General features: G+C 37.3%; 2 protein-coding genes across 4 annotated transcripts in view; both read right to left on the bottom strand.

The window, feature by feature from the left end:
• Nucleotides 1-4,286, bottom strand: part of LOC109244077 — an 11,739-nt gene extending 7,453 nt beyond the window's left edge. Inside the window, exons 1-3 of one of the 3 annotated variants that reach the window (XM_019411104.1) lie at nt 3,992-4,286; nt 339-3,143; nt 178-246 (exon numbers count right to left, since the gene is read on the bottom strand). In XM_019411104.1, coding sequence (XP_019266649.1) covers nt 178-246; nt 339-2,840 — 2,571 coding nt within the window. In that variant the 5' untranslated portion in view covers nt 2,841-3,143; nt 3,992-4,286. The remainder of the gene's footprint in view (nt 1-177; nt 247-338; nt 3,144-3,991) is intronic. The other 2 variants (XM_019411105.1, XM_019411106.1) reach the window with 2 other exon arrangements.
• Nucleotides 4,287-8,244: 3,958 nt separating this feature from the next.
• Nucleotides 8,245-16,949, bottom strand: LOC109244076. Its single transcript, XM_019411103.1, has 13 exons — nt 16,828-16,949; nt 15,790-16,022; nt 15,414-15,464; nt 14,504-14,634; nt 14,262-14,378; nt 14,016-14,135; nt 12,555-12,619; nt 10,269-10,438; nt 9,772-9,825; nt 9,230-9,339; nt 8,852-8,965; nt 8,650-8,775; nt 8,245-8,564 (listed from the first exon to the last, which is right to left on the bottom strand). Exons 2-13 carry the CDS (start codon nt 15,967-15,969, stop codon nt 8,537-8,539), a joined length of 1,266 nt encoding a protein of 421 aa, XP_019266648.1. The 5' UTR covers nt 15,970-16,022; nt 16,828-16,949; the 3' UTR covers nt 8,245-8,536.
• Between the last annotated feature and the right edge of the window lie 582 nt (nt 16,950-17,531).

Genomic DNA, 17,531 nt, shown 5'->3' with positions numbered 1-17,531 from the left:
CCATAATTTACGAACAGTTCAATTACGACAGACTGGTGCACAAAAAATTAGCTCCAAACTTACAACTGTTAGTAGTTTTCATCACAATAAAAATCCACAGGTTGCAAGCATAATTTACGGATTCCTTATGTGCCTCACTCATCTTTAGATTCAAGAATGCAAAATTTGAAAGATTACCTGCAGGGAGTTGATGTCAATATCCGCAAGTGTACGACCTAGAGGCAGTCCAACGTTTTTAAACCCATCCTAAGAGCACAAGGGATCAAAGGTTTCTTAGGAAAAAAATATACACTAAGACAAGAAGCTCTATTAGATCATAAATTAGCAGAAAAACGCACCTCAGAATCAATGTCTAAAGCCCTAGATTTATCCATCATATCATCATCATGCATGTCCTCGCTAATTTCTGTTTGAGTTGGGCCAAACCCTAACTGAAGTTGACCATCAACATCCCCAAGTGCATGAGGCAGCTCTTTGGGACCATCCCCAGCACTATTTCTTTGTGGATCCAAGTTGATTGTTGAGGGCATACATTCATTAGCTGGAGGAGGCTCTTCATTAAATTTTTGGAGACCCGGTGCGAATGCAATGTGATCTTGGTCAATTAGCGAAATATCTTTCCTAACAAATTCATCACCTGCCAATTTTTTAAAAAATGACCAGTGTTTTGGTTCCTCATTTTGCATGTTTAAACTCATACCAGCTCCATCCTGCTGAACTGGAGAAATATCAGATGAACTATTAGAAAGTATAGCTTTTGCAAATATATCAGATAGGATATCACTAGGGAACCGGTCATTAATATCAATCAAGATATCTCCTTGCTCAGATCTGGGTAACACAACCGATGGTTCCCCTTGAAAAGCACACTCTTTGTATTTTCCCGTCCAATCTGAAGGTTGAGATTGCTCTTGAGAGTTAGTATATGTGAACTCGCTGCCAGCCTTATTACCCTGATGAATTTCAAGATGAATGCCCCCCACATCTTCGTGGTGATTTTCAGCATCTGCATAGGTCAGTGGACTTGGCCTTGATCCACCATCCTCCATCCGCTTAACTAAATAGTTTGTATACTTATTGTCGGCACATATTGTTTGTTGATTAGCTAGGGGAACCTGATCCACAAGCACGACGTTTTTCATATTTGCAGCATTTGGAATAACCTGCTTCAAATTCGCAGGCGCTCCAAGATCATGTGCTGCAGTTTGAGGACAATAGCTCAATGGCTTTTCGGTAGAAACAGGCTGCTCATTCATGTTTCTATTTTGCATTTTCTCAATGGATTCTTTAAAAATTTCTGGCTGTGCAATATCTGTATGGGAATGAGTTGCAAGAAACTGTGAATTGTGTGAATCGTCCGACTTTGATAACCTGTTAAAGAACTCTATCTTCCCTCTTGGGATTTGCATAGAACAGAAAGCGCTCTGAGGTGGTGGAGCAGGATCAGAGAAGCTTATATCCGTTGAATCAACGACTAAAGTGACAGACTCGGGAACAAAAGCCTTACTGTACATATTGGGTCCATATTGTTTCACTTGTGTTTGGGATCCTTGACCTTCAATATCATTTTGGTGGTCCACTACACTGGAGGACCAATGAGTAGCACTTTGAGTAGTTGATAATTGAGAATTAGAACTATAACCAAATTGGAATTGCTGCTGCTTACTGTCATCACAATTTTCCATCTGACCATGATGAAAGCGTAAATCAATGTCATAAGCACTGGGGGGACTTGGTACATTAGGCTGAGCAGATTTAGCAATCAACGATGAGCCATCAAAACCAGCTGAAGGTAAGTTACTTGCACCAACAAAGCCCGTAAAAGATCTACCTGAGTCGTCCTCCATGTTATTTCCATCCAACTCAGCTAAGTTATTTGCAGAAGAACCTAGAAAATGCAAAGTTGAGCTACTTCTTGATCCAGTTTCCAAGCCATTGATGGCTACTACATACTGAAACTCGGAATCCGCATCTGAATTTGTTAATCTCAAATGAGCATCATCCAAGTCAGCGATGGAAAACAAGAAAATCCTAAGCTTTTTTGAAGTATCTCCATCTTCTAGGACATCACATTCCTCCAACATATTCTGCAAATCCTCGTCACAGGACACAGTAACTAAAGCATCAAGATCCTCCCCAGGTAGTTGATATTTAATTATATGAGTTAGATCATATATTACAACAGCTTTCTGCCACATTTCATTCCATGTAATGTCCTTCCTGATGCGGATAACCCGTGTTTCACCACCAACATACCTGAGCTTCCCATCGCTAGGCCGAGGTAATACCTTACCGCCAAAGCTACACATCGCCTTAAGCTTTGCCACTGAATCATCACATGCTCCAGATGAGGTATACATAAGAGTACGGAAACCACAGTAATCTGATGACGTTTGTTGCACTGATTGCACTGACCCATTGTAATTTTTGTCTTCATGTAGGGAAGATTTCTGTTTCTCAAACTCTTTTGGACCTTTTTCAACCATCGCTAGCATGGAGGTGTCGGAACCACCTTCAGATTCAGTATGACCGATGCCTAAGATGCCTTTTAGCTCCAAGTAACCTTGTGGAAAACTAGGATCACTAGAAGTACTGGGAACACAATGTTTCCCGGGATTAACACGATCACGCATGAACTCAAGTACAAACTCTTCTCCTGTTTGTAAAGAGAAATTAAGCACAGGCTTAGCCTCTGAACAATTATCTTTTGGAGCCTTTATATTATGATGTGGATGATCAGGAGGGTCCGATAGAAAAACCGGAGGTTCAGGTTGAAATTCTGCATTTGGATATTTAGCAGAAGTGAACTGAATACAATTCCCATTGTTTGATTGATCCATTAGACCACAACCCCTATAAATTCAACCTCAATGGTAACCGATATGGATGCCAGTATACTAAGTTATGTCTATAACGGAGCACCACGAACCTAAATGCAGTAGAATAAACACTTTGCTTAGAACAAGTCTATCCAGAGTTCACCAATACATATGCACTGGAAGCAATTGACAATCGGAGGTATATTACTAGCTACTGACTTGAATTATCTCTAACAAAATTAGGGTCTCAATTAATTCATGAAAAGCAATTTCTCTTTCAAGCCACAAATGCTCCATCCAAGTACACTTCTTAAACCATTAATGCTGACAAAAAGGAAAAGAAAATAGATGTGGAGTTAATAACAGTGCAAGAACTGTAAAAGACATCAAACAAATTATTAACAAACTACAAACTTCCGAAAGTCCAAGAAGAAGTGGACTTTTCTTTCATAGGCTCCTTTGGTCATATTTAACAATAATTCATACAGATACTCCCTCTCTTGCTTGAGCTTCAAATCCATCAGTCAGTTTTTCTAATATACTTGCTGAAATAATCCAAGGCATAGTACATGCCCTCTAATTCAAATTCACATTGCAGTGAAACAATAACTTAGAAGCTGTGAAGAAGACAAAAGTCCTTAAAGAAGTTTCTTGCTCAAAATACCAGATTATCTATCCTCTGTCTTTGTTTTAACTTTGGTACGAAATACATTGCATAAAGTGATCTATGCCCCTCAAAATTGGAGGTGACCAAGCCTATGTCTTGAAGTTTTGTCATTATATTGTTAGTATTTACGATTTATTCATTTCTACCTATTCTCTAAGCCCAGCTTTGAAGGGGAGCCTTGGCGTAACTGGTAAAGCTGCCATGTGACCAGGAGGTCACGGGTTCAAGCTGTGGAAACAACCTCTTGTAGAAATGCAGGGTAAGGCTGCGTACAATAGACCCTTATGGCCGGCCCTTCCCCGGACCCGCGCATAGCGGGAGCTTAGTGCACCGGGCTGCCCTTTTTCTCTAAGCCGACCTTTCCTATTACTTTTCTATCACAATTTAGTACAGCAACGAAGAGTTTGTTTGTTCTATCAGTTGTTAGCTTCAGTGGCAAGCAGAGATCTACAATTCCAACTCAAACTAAAAATGCGAAAAGGTTTGAGGAGAAGAGAAAACTCACATTATTCAAGAACATTGAAAGGGGAAAGCAAAAAAGAAAACTGAGTTGCTGAGAAGCCAGGACAAAGCCAGGACAAGCTTGCAGCGCATAAAACCGCCATTTTGACATTTGAATTTGTATACTTACGGCCTACTGACTACATTAGCATTTTCATTTCTTTCCCCTTTCGCTCCCTCTCTATCCATTACTATATTCTTTGCATTTCTTCGGATTTTCACACACAAAAAAAGAATACTAGAATGACGGCTTTGTCTCAAGCCTCTCTCTCCTTCACCTTTCTCTCTTCTTTCTTTTTGTCCTTCTCACCTGGATCCCAAATTTATTTTGAAAAATCTGATTTAGGTGAAGTTTGGTTTGGAGATGAAAATGTGTTTGCACATACGCTTTCAAAATATATTTTCCAATTTTATTTTGGAAAAACATGTATATAATTCCCAAGTTTTAGAATTTTGGCCCAAAATCAGGGGATTTGAAATTTGGGATTTAGAATTTGGCCAAAATATGAGCAAAATTTATGGCCAAACATAAGTTTTGAAAATAAATCCCAAATTTATTTTGGGAAAACTTATGGCCAAACGGGGCCTAAGTTTGTTTTTCTCTTTTGTTGCTCTACTTCTCTATCGGTTTAGGACTAGGATATGAATTTGAAGTTTAAGTTAAAAGCAAAAAAAGGAGTATTCTTTTCTTCTTTGTAGTTTATTTCTTTTCATTTATACTTCTTAGTCATTTAGTACAATTTTTTTTAAAAAATAGACGAAAAGAACATATCATAATTTGAAATGTCAATACAAATGCATTCAGCTTAAAAAGTGAAAGACTGTCAAATATTTTCCAACTAACTCAACTTCCATAAATTCCTTTCCAACCTTTAATTCCCTACATAATTACTTTTATTTAGTGTACGGATATACCAAAGTTCTTACTTTTATGTTTTGTAGTTTAAGTTGTTTCATTCACAACTTAATTTTCCTATCACACAAAACTTGCTTTCTTACCAATTTCTCCAATGTATATCACTTTTGTAATACCTCCTAATTCATTTATTGGGTGGTGGTATGTCTATATATACAGTAAATAAATATATATTAATCATGTTACTATGTTTGCTTTAGGTCATATACTTGCTAGGAATCTTTTAGTCCTATTATGTCATAGAAAATATAGAGAATAGAGAACTTATTGTACTTATAATTTTGTATTTTTTTAATTGTATAATAATAATCTTGGCAGGATGGGAATTTAAATGGGATTCATATAGCTAAACCCAACATGGTATTGTGTGCAGCTGACTTAAGTTTGAAGATAGTGTCTATCTTGTGTTGGGTGCAAAGGCATGAGATATAGCGGAAGAGGGGGGAATCATCAATTATATGGAGTAGTACTCATCAATCATTAATTAGCTCCATTCCCAATCTCCACTAGATTCATTTTTATATTCTTAGATCCACCTTTTGCTGGGCGGCAGACCCTTCCCCTTCCCCCGGAGAAATTCAAAAATAGTCAGATTTACAAGTGGTCGTTCAAAAGTAGCGCAGTTTCAAAAGTAATTGAAATTTAGTCATTTTTCATGTAAAGATAAATCTGAACGAAAATACTGTAAAAATACTCCAGCATAATATACTGGAGTTCCAGTATACTGGAACTCCAATCTAATATACTGAAGATCCAGTATAATATACCGGTCGAGCATAATATACTGGAGTTGGAGCACCGGTGCTCTAGTCTCCAGTATATTATAATGGAACCAGCAAAGTATACCGGTCCAGCATAATATGCTGGAAGTTCATACACAGGTGCATCGAACTCCAGTATATTATGCTGGACCGGTCTCTGTTGTAGCAAAATGGTGGCTATTTTTCATTGACTTGGTAAACGTTGGCTATTTTTGAATGACCAGACCGAACTGGCCGGACCGTGCAATTTTTACCCTTCCCCTTCCCTCTTTCTTTAACAGCTTGTTTGGATGTTGTTACACGTCTCATAATGTATCGTATTGTATTATATTGTACTGTATCGTTTGATAAATATAGTGTTTGGATAGATTGTATCGTTTGTTATTGTTTCATGTGTTTGCAACAAATTATATGTGATACAAAAATAAATTGCAACCACAATATAAATGTGAAGAAACGTAATTTTATTGATAAAATGATGCGGGTACAATTCTGTTTGTTCCCTTGATTCTTCCTCCGAATTGTTATCTGTAATTCGAGGGCCTTAGCGGCATATTTCTCGAACGTTGGATAATATGCATCTCCTTGATGTATTTGATTATCAAGAAGCATGTAGCAGCACTCCATTTGGATCTTGAATGTTGCTAGAACTTTGAACAAGACATATTTGACATTCTTTGATCTCTTAATGAATATCCCAAGAGTTTTATGAAATTTCGGAGACGTCATATTTGATCTCTTTGTGCATATTCCGAGAGTTTATAGAATTGCTAAGATGATATTTTTGAGATATTTTTTAAAGGATTATGTAATCCTTTTTTTGGTAAAGTAGCCTCTAAGCAACACTGACAGACTCCTAGAATTTCAAGAGGTCTTGTAGTATCTTGAATTTAGGATTTAACTCGATCCATTAAGATTTTGATGTCTACAAATGCCCCCTACTTCAAGGTTTGTCGGGGTGTAGCCTTGGCGAAACTTGAAGACGAGACTTGAAATACCCGATCATCAACAATAGTAAAATTTTGTAAGCTTGGTAAGTTTCGATTTGACGAGGAGGAACGGTACGATGGAAGGGCAGAAACTTGGTTCCACTGGGACGTGCCAATTTGTTTACAACAAAATTAATTGTGATACAAAATAAATTAGACACACAAACTATTAAATATGTAAAGAACGTAATTTTATTGGTATAAAATGATGCGGGTACAATTCTGTTTGTTCCCTTGATTCTTCCTCCGAATTGTCTCCGTTATTCGAGGGCTTAAGCCGCGTATTTCTCAAATGTAGGATGATGCAGACCTCCTGGGGATGTATTTGATCTCCAACTTCTTGAACTATTTGATTGTCAAGAAGTATCCGGCCATATTTCGATCTCTTTTTGAATATCCCAAGAGTTTATGGGATTTTGAGACATCTCCTCAAGGGAATATGTATCCCTTTATATAGGTGTGAGTTAGGGTTTAGGGTAGAGTAACCTCCAAGAAATCCTAATAGACTCCTAGGATTTCAAGAGTCCTGTAGTATCTTTAATTTAGGATTTGGCTTGATCCCTTAAAATTTCGATGTCTACAAATGCCCCCTACTTCAAGGTTTGTCGGGGTTGTAGGCTTTGCCGAAAACTTTGAAACGTGGCTTGAAAGTCTCGACCATCGCAAAACTTGAGTTTTCGATTTACAGGAGGAAGAGATGAAGGGCATAACCGGTTCCACTGGGCGTGCCAATTTGTTTGCAACAAATTATATGTGATACAAAAATAAATTGCAACCACAATATAAATATGAAGAAACGTAATTTTATTGATAAAATGATGTGGGTACAATTCTGTTTGTTCCCTTGATTCTTCCTCCGAATTGTTATCCGTAATTCGAGGGCCTTAGCGGCATATTTCTCGAACATTGGATAATATGCATCTCCTTGATGTATTTGATTATCAAGAAGCATGTAGCAGCACTCCATTTGGATCTTGAATGTTGCTAGAACTTTGAATAAGACATATTTGACATGTCTTTGATCTCTTAATGAATATCCCAAGAGTTTTATGAAATTTCGGAGACGTCATATTTGATCTCTCTGTGCATATTCCGAGAGTTTATGGAATTGCTAAGATGATCTCCATATTTTTGAGATATTTTTTAAAGGATTATGTAATCCTTTTTTTGGTAGAGTAGCCTCTAAGCAACACTGACAGACTCCTAGAATTTCAAGAGGTCTTGTAGTATCTTGAATTTAGGATTTAACTCGATCCATTAAGATTTTGATGTCTACATCATGATATCACTCACCAGCAATACGAAGAATAAACTTGCAATATTATAAAGAAAAATTATAATACGTTTTAAGTTTATTATATAAAAAGGTAGAGTAAATAATAAAATAAAATTATTTAATAATAATGAAGGGTGAGAGGAGAGAAAAAGACAAGATAACGACGCAACCACACCAAATCGGTCATTACATAAAGTGACACATTTCGTCGTTATGTAACGACAAATTTAACAATACGATACAATAAAATTTAAGTGACAACCAAAACAAATATCGTATTTAAAGTAACAATACCATACAATACAATAGGTAACAACCATCCAAACAAGTTGTAAATGCTATTGGGAGTAATTCACGCTTCTTCAATATAGACATGTACTATATATGGTGAAAACGTTACATTTTCGCAGCATATTGGTAAAACTTGCGTAAATGAAATTATATTTTACAGTGGTGTAATATGACCCAAATACATACAAGGAAAATTTACATAACAATATAACAACAATGAAGGATGTACATTGTACTGGTGCTGCTGCAAATGCTTGATTTCCTTTCTCTATTGTTAAGCAACCCCTTCAACAATTTGGTGAAACAGTAGTTGACTTCACATAATATTGCAACTACCTGCTTCCCTGAAAGTAAAAAAGCTTCTTCATCAGAATTCAGGGACATTTGGTCACTCAATCTCGAATCACAAATATAACTAAAATTGCCTACTTTTTTAACTCTTCATAACGGCTTAGTGCTTCCTCAAATTTGAGCCACATAGGACCCGTCTCCTGCAAGTTCACGTTCTGTGGCCCGCCAAGATAAGCCTGGACAACAAACTGGAGACTCCTTTCTCTAGCAATAGTACAATCAATCATATAATCTTTCACGTCCCATGGACCGTAATCAGTACCAACAAAAGAAGACTTACCTTCCCTCGTACTCTGATAACCAAGCCAAATAGCCCGCGCCAAAGTACATGGAAACAAATGGCTTTGTAAGATCCTCAACTGACTCCACTCGGTAAGCCTTGTACCCCAAGTCCCTAGATTTCACGTTAATCAGCAATTTTGGTACGCGCATACTACTTACTTAGCATTACATCATTGACCTTTTGTACCGTTGCTTTTCTTACTTCAACTGTCAAATTAATTAAGCATTTCTATAGACAACTTTTGCTAAGTGTACTACTTCTATTAGAGAAACTTTATCAAAGTGAGCATAGGTTACCAATTTGCTAAAGAATAAAGGAATGGCTAGACCAGATCAAACCAGACCAAAATGATACAAGAAGGTTTATGTCACATACTTGTAAAGCCAGCGTGCTGTAGGATAGTCAATTCCCATTAATCCAGTACGTTGTCCAATTCCTTCAACAAAACGCATGGTAACTATCTCAGCGATAGCACACAGGACAGTCTGCAGTGAAAAGGAAATATCCCCATTATGTTTCCTATTTCTACCAAGTGGCTGAAGAGGGAAAAAGAAGAAAACCACACATGCATTCTTCTAGCAATCCCTTTTAGATTGTAAACTAATCAATACGAGATACTAAACTCGCTATGTGTGCCGTGAAATTTATAGATGGGTCATGTGTTTGAAACCTGTATCCCTCTTTTCTCTATCAACAAGAATCTCTTTAGTATCTTAAAGATGATAACATCCAAATATTTCCTGTTTAATTTTTCAAATGTGAGCTTAACCACTCTCTTGACATTCGTAGATATCACTCCGTTCTCTGGTTATCCACACAGAGCTTTTACGATAAACAATACAGTCCTATTTGTTAACTTTAATCACTTCTGTAGCTTCTAGCTTAAAAGAGGTGGACCCCAGGGACCAGACACTTACAGGTTTCAGCCCTCTTGTGATGAAGTGTTTTGATACAATTACTTCCGCAACTGCCTGCAGCAAGATGGTAATTGCAGAATTTCAGATCATAGAAATTTAGAACTTGCAGAAAATTGATCAAACAACTCTAATAATGACGTAGGTTGAGAAACCTGGTTCTGTCAAAAGTAATAGTATATTTACCTTCAACAGATGTAACAGGCGTAAAATGTTTCTAGAATGAAAAATACTCACAATTAGAAGAAAAATTCCTACATGCAGCATCTATAGTTTACTATGAAATACCTCTCCATCTTTCCAGTTTTATCATGAAATAACTAGAAATGATCTTACAGTTAGTCAAGTCTAATTGGTGCAAGCAGTTCTTGCTGAAAAAAACAGCTAAACTTAACAATTGGAGATCAGCAAGGTCAAATGGCATAGTTTCCAGGTCAAGAAGCATCCAACATCTATTAATAGGTTCTACAGTTCTATACATACTAACCATGCATTCTTACCCTCAGTTCTACCCGGGAAAGATATGGTCTCTTTTCAGTATCATGAGAAAACCGCACATGGCCTCTTTTCTCCCCTGACTTGCTCCACTCCTTGCTCACACTGGGATGATTCCACATGTCTTCCATGTCTTCTGCAGAAGTTCTAGAGTCCCAAGTTGTATTGACTGGACCTGCACCAAATGAAAAAAAACATATAAGAGATTGTTACCCGATTGAAAAATATTGAGCCTTTGATTGAAGCTGGACAGACAAAACATGATAGTAACGGTTAGAAAACTTGAGACCCAAAGAGTTACGTGGTCCGGTCATTACGCGCACATCCCATAGTCGAGAGGATGAATTTCACTTTAACCAAGATTTATACAGGAGTTTTCACTATAACCAAAATATAAATGGAGATTAAAGATGCCACTTTAATTTACTGTGAAAATAAACTCGAGAGAATATCTCATAAATTAGCTCTACAATGAATTTCATACAAGTTTATCCTAGCACTTCTTTAATATTTCTCATGATTCCCCAGTCTACTTAAAAACTCTCTCAACACCTCATATTATGAGAGAACTCTCTTTTCTCTTGTTTACATTTCTTACATTTCCATCCCATGGCTAACAATGAGAAAAAAGGTTGCTTTTTATCGGGTGATTCTTTCACAAATCTCAAATCGTCAACTTGATCAATTTGGTGTGACCGATTGGCGTTGCAAACTAGCTCACTGCTACATTGCAATCAAGTTACAAACTAACTTCAAGTTGTAATCAGAGTTGCAAATCATCTCACTCCAAGTTCTAAACAAATTATAAACCAACTTTCTCGAACTTGCAACCAAACAACTTAACAAATGTAAATAGGAAAACTACATAATTTTTTCTAACAAATCTCCACCTTGACTTGAATTTTCTAACACAATGGAGTGCTCCGCCTTGAATAACATTAACTAAGCAATTCCAACACTAATCAAGTTTAAGATCTCACCTTCCGTCAATCATAACAAATGACTAGGTATATTGGAGAACTCATCGCAACTCACAAGTGGTTAGGGATATAAAGGAACTTGCCTTGCATCCATCGGAACCACACAGATGCTAGATTATACAAGAGAATTCACATATTAAATGTGAATCATACCTCTATATGAACGAAATGCCTCAGACTTTGGGACCAATTTGTTACACTGTGGAGGATCAACTAATACTTCTGATCGGAACATGATAGTCAAAATGTGATAATACGGTAAGAGAAGTAGAAACACAGAGAGTTACATGGTTCGACTAGTTATACCCACGTCAAAGGGCAAGGAGGAGAAATTTCACCATAATTGAAGTCTGATTATAGAGAACAGATCTCACTCTAGTTCATCCATAAAATAAACTCAAGAGAATAGCCTAAAAGTTTCACTCTAAAATGAATTTCACAAAAGTTTATACTAACACTATTGTAACATTTTTTTCACAATTCTCCCAATCTACTTTTAAGCGCTTTCAACTCCTCATACTGCGAGAGAGTTCTATCCAACTCTCATTTACATTTTGTTCCATTCCGATTTTGTGGCTAAAAGTGAGCAAGATATGCCTATTATAGGAAGGACTTTATTAGGATTCCGTGACCAACACCAAATTGCCAACTTGATCAATTTGGTGTGGTAGATTGAAAATCATACCAAGTTGTAAACACACTCATTTCCGAGATTGCAATCGCACTGCAACCCTGATTACTCCAAATTGTAATCAAGTTTCAGACCATCTTACTCCAAGTAGCGATCACATTGCAAACCAACTTACTGCAACTTGCAAAACAACTCACAGAACTTGAATAGAAAATTCAAGACATTTTTTTAACTGTAGTAAACATACATTTCATACCAGCTGCAATTCCATTTCTTGCCAAGGTACAATCCCATGTCCAACTGTGGATACCAGCTATTTCTTAATTTCAATGATCAATGGTCTTTCACAAAACATAGACATCCGAGCATAAGAAGTGCTGCATGACAAACATGCTACCTTTCTTCTCTTTAAGTCACTATACTGAATACTAACTTTTCACTTCAAGACTTAAGGCACTGAATGAACTGATATAATGAATGTAATAAAGCCTCGCCCCCTACCCACCACATTTAAGTGATCCTACTACAGATACTCACACAAATTGTTATATGCATTTTGCACGAAGAAGTCTGAGAGAGAGAGAGAGAGAGAGAGAGAGAGAGAGAGAGAGAGAGAGAGAGAGAGAGAGAGAGAGAAGTTGAACTAAATATCTATGCTTTATTAGTTATGCTCACAGTACCTTTCCTTTCCGGAACTCCACCAGCGGATGCTGAAGGGGGCAATGGATTGACTTCAAAGAATTTCCTATAAAAGTCACAGATAGTGTAGCAATTATTAAGAACAAGTATATCAGTCATTTACTTAATAAGTATAAGCAAATGGTAGTATGTATAAATCAGAAGTATCTACTCAGTCCGTATAAATTGTCAAGATAGTCTTCTTGCATACTAACACAATCATACACCTACATATTATTCAACCTTCTCATGAATCTCAGGTGCATAACAAGAGTATTTCTTCACTTTGTCACTAGTGTTCAGATGACACCCTTTTGTGCATGAGGATGATATCCCCTGCTGATTACTATGGTAAAAATGGTAATCATCCTTTGTTAGATCTTACTGAATTGTGATCAATCACGAGAACTGAGGGAAGGTTCATAAAGTCGGAAAATAGAAAATTTAGTTATACCCCATTATGTGAGACTGGAAATGGTGTCACAGGCTTCCCCCTTTTCAAAGATTGCATCCTTGTCAAGGATTGACAGCCAATAAAATTCTAGAGATGGAGGCTTGAGATTAAAGATATGCTCCCCAACACATCCTTGCTATTGTAACTCCAAATTTTCAACTAGCGCCCTCCCAAATACCAGTTTATCAGAAGCTAGACATGACAAGCAGACTGGTCAGATGAGAGATTGCAGTAATTTTAAGCCTCACTTCCATTTGGCTCCAACTCCACCATAATTGACTTATACAGACTCTGTATCTGAATTGAAGATCTAGCCACATTGTAGGACTCATCGATGATGCCGTAATATGCCAGGACCTCCATTTGAAAGTATTCAAAAGACTTGATACTTGATAGTAACCTTCCCGAGTTAACCCAGATTGCTTTGATGGGTAATGGAAGTTTCGATCAGCCCACTGTCTCAAACTGTGCCTGCACTGGTCTAGTAAGGCCTGATGTTGTTCTAATAGGGAGGATTATGGCCTCTAGTAGACCTCGATTTCTGTTTGGAAGAAAATATGCTCAAAGTGGTACCCAAGTAATCACAAGAAACTATACTATTTTCTGCTTGAAAAGGAAGATCCAAGTCTTAAGTTTGTATCATATATAGAGAAGTGTGGACAATACTACATGTGATTGAACTCAAGAAACTTGCTCAGTCTGAAACTTTTCATTGAATAGCATATTCAATCTTTTAGTATAACCACAAGTAATAAAACAAAAGAAGCTAAATAAACAATAAAAATTCCTTCTTCCTATTTTTTTTTTTTTTTTGAAACACGTCTTCAGAAAAAGTATATACTTATGGCAGTGTTCTTCTACATACAACTCCCTTTCATAATATAATGCCCACTATGTTAAACCATATAGTACCACAGGAGTGCACTCTCATGCCCTTGATGCCATTTAAACTCAGAAAATGTAGAAATAATTTCAAACAGCAAGGAAATCATGGCATGCAAACAGCTACCTCGATGGTAGACTTTCTTTGACGGAGAGATAGCTTCTCCAAAATGGTAAGGTGGACTTATGGGTTGCCTTCTTAGTACCAGCCTTGTAAGCTCTCACCATGAACTCTTCACTTCTCTCCCTGTTCATAAAGTTCCACAGTTATGTACTTGGTTAGAATATCTTTAGGATTCCTTAGAACTAATACATGTAAGATACATGAAATAGAAAGAAGATATGTAAAGAAGAAATGACCATATCAACTTACTTCTCTCCATAATTTGATAACCACTTTAGATATGCAGCGCCAAGGTACACATTTACAAAAGGCTTGTAAAGAAGTTTCGAATCTGCGGCCACCTCATATGTTCGGTAACCCAAATCACTGTAACAAAGTGTAAATTAAGCTTATTTCAACCATACACAAAAAAATGAAGCAGACAAGTCCGGTTTGGTATGATGATCTGCATAATTCCCCAAAATCTCAACAAGATAAAAGGAAATGACTACCTCACCAACCAGTCTGCAGTTTTAGGCAAAATCTGCATAATTCCCATAGTAATCTCTTTTGATTTTTTATTGTACCGTGTTGCAAGAAGCTGCCGGTCACTTTCAAGCTCAGCAATAGCGCAAAGCATATCCTGAAAATATGGGAAGGCCACCTCATTGGAGAACTACCGAGAAGGTGTTGATAATTGCTAAAATCAATTGATTCATCCTCAAAGAGATGCAAATTGCCCCATATATATTCTAAGATGAGAAGACTTCAATTTTGACTAAGCAACCTAGCAAAAGTTGCAGGTTGAGACACAGAGATATTCTAGGTGGAGACGAGGCACTTACTTGTATAAGTAGTCCTCACTTAGACTTCATGAAGCTTGCGTAAAGCATGTAAGGTATAAAATAGCATCATAGCGTACACCAAAAACTCTAAGTGGATGAGGAGTATTAACATTCTAGTTTAAAGAGAACAAGGTCACCCACAAGATCAAAATTTACATGAAGTAAAAGGCTTTAACAGTTGTAGATGAAATTGAGAAAACAAAATACTTTGAGTGTTCCGGTTGTTGATGATTAAAAAGGTCTTTAGTAGAAAGATGCTATTAAACGAGACTTTGATGCTATGTTTAGCTGACTGCTGTCTGCCATTTATCATGCACTAAAAGAACGGGTCTCGACAATTAATCTCATCCGCATTTATTCATTTATCTAGCCCTTTGGAAATAGAGAATGCACTGAAACACTATCCCCCCCTCCCCCCCTCCCCCAACTTCATCAACATTACAGTGCCCCTTGTGATGCAAAACAACAGAAAGTTTTAGCAAACAATATTTAGAACATTTCATTATATTCTGAGTTTGGTCACTAATTCTCTATAACATGTAGTAGTAGTAGACATTCAAGATCTTGGACATCATACCGAATCAATCTGCGATAGGAAATGTCTTCGGACTATAATACCTGCTACTGCCTGTAAAGAAAAATAGAAGGAATAATTCAGAAAATAACTTTTGCAGGTAAACTATGCTGTCAAATGCATAAGCTAAACATAACTTCTGGAAGAGATTCTAAGACATCATTGGTTGGAGAGACTAATGCATAGAGGATATAGTATTAACGTTATATATCCCGCAAACACAAGTTATGAGAAACTTGTGGAATAGCAATATTTCCCTCTAGTTATCTTGTCCAGCAAATTAAGGAAATTGAGTACAAAATTCATTGACTCGACATGAATACACAAAAAGAAGAGTCATATTCTGTGTGAATGACAGTGACTGTCTAAACAGCTCAACCTTCATTTCTGTTTGAGTTAGATAAGGCTGACCATCAGGATCACGTGAGAGGTGGACTTTTGATCCCTTAGTTTCACCAGCATTAAGCCATTCGGCTCTAACATCTGGATCGGCCCACATGGCTTCCAGATCATGAGGATCCACACAATCATCCCAGTATTTGAAGCTAACCGAAGCCATTTTTGAAGTTAATTATCTTCACAGCATCCAACACAAGGAAGAAGCATGAAGATCTGCAAGTAAGAATGCAAAATACTGGCTAATCATTTGAGGAAGCTGCAAATAACTAAGTGTCTCTGGAAAAACAACCGAAAAATCGTGCCATACATTTAACAAAAGTCTATAATGCAATGAATGAAGAATGTAATTAGATGATTGAATGTACGCGCGGAAACAATGAATGGGATTGTTTCTTTCTTTTGCCAAAGTCATCTTTTGGTTACAAATCTTAATGATATGTCTAAGATTATGGCGATTAGATGTAAGATAAAATACAAGGCTTTTTCCAATTCAAGAGTTTGGGTATTGACAAAGGTAACCAGCAATCAGCTCGGGTTCATCAGTAGTATGCCCGGTTCATGAGGTTCTATCATTGCAGGGCCCAGTTGCCATTCTCCCATTACTCAAGTCGTCCAAGGGACAGGATCCACGCACTGTAAAAAAGTTTCCTTTTTATACAACTCATGATATCTTTCTTCACTAAGAATGGAGAAACTCCTAGCACGGAGCCGGGCCCTTAAATGGGGCCCTAGGCGGCATGAATCTGGATTGGTACTTTCGAATACCATATGGTTATACCACCCAAAAAAGAAAAAAGCAATCACCAAATAATTGATTGGGCAATCCATCTAAAGATATTTCAAGTTGATAAATGCCTTTTTGGAATTGGGAAAGAAAAGAAAAATGGAAGGGAGATTAATAAAGAGGATCAAGGAGCACGGTAAAGCCCACGTCCGTTCTATATAAGAATGACGCATGAGAAAATTAAAGAGAATAAATCAAGGAAACGCATGAATGAAAAAAGGACATTGAAAATACCAGAGCTTGTTGTTGATTGAGATGCAAACATAGAGAGAAACGGAGGAGGCACTTTGCCTCCTTGTCTCCAAATGCACAAGGAAAATAGGATGGGGTGAAGGTTAAATTTGATTTGCTTTTCCTCAAAGAAATGAAAGGGAGGTCGTTAATTTGTTAGTTGGACTCTCGGTCTGAGATTGCAGTTGCTTTCATGTGACACGTACTACACACGGTCCCACCATTTCTTTTTCGTTCACCGTCCGTTTTTATATATTTTCTTTTCTTTTAATTTCTCTCAAACAAATACTTATCACGACCCAATTTCCAACCCGGTCGTGATGGCGCCTCTCGTGAAGACAAGGCCAGCTAACTAACCCAAACCGTCTCTTTAACAATTATTAAACATAAATGAATAGATAAATACAGTTTAACGACAATACTAACCAGTATTTACAACCCAACACAACCCGACCGGGATGTCACAAGTCACGAGCATCTAGAGAAGTCTAAATACAACTACAGGGCCAACAATATACGGAATAAAATTTAGAACCAAAGGAAGTAATACGGTGCCGTGAACGCTGGCGGTCACTCTGCTCAGCTACGATAGCAATACCTTCAACCAGCTCAAAACCCACTACCGGGTGAACAATACCTGCATCTGCACGCGAGGTGCAGGGAGTAAAGTGAGTACTCCAACCCAGTGAGCAATAAATATGAATAAC

This window comes from Nicotiana attenuata, unplaced genomic scaffold (assembly GCF_001879085.1).
Source record: "Nicotiana attenuata strain UT unplaced genomic scaffold, NIATTr2, whole genome shotgun sequence".
NCBI classification, from domain to species: Eukaryota; Viridiplantae; Streptophyta; class Magnoliopsida; order Solanales; family Solanaceae; genus Nicotiana; species Nicotiana attenuata.
The sequence above is the reverse complement of the archived record's forward strand: the minus strand, read 5'-3'. Positions and strand labels throughout refer to the sequence as shown.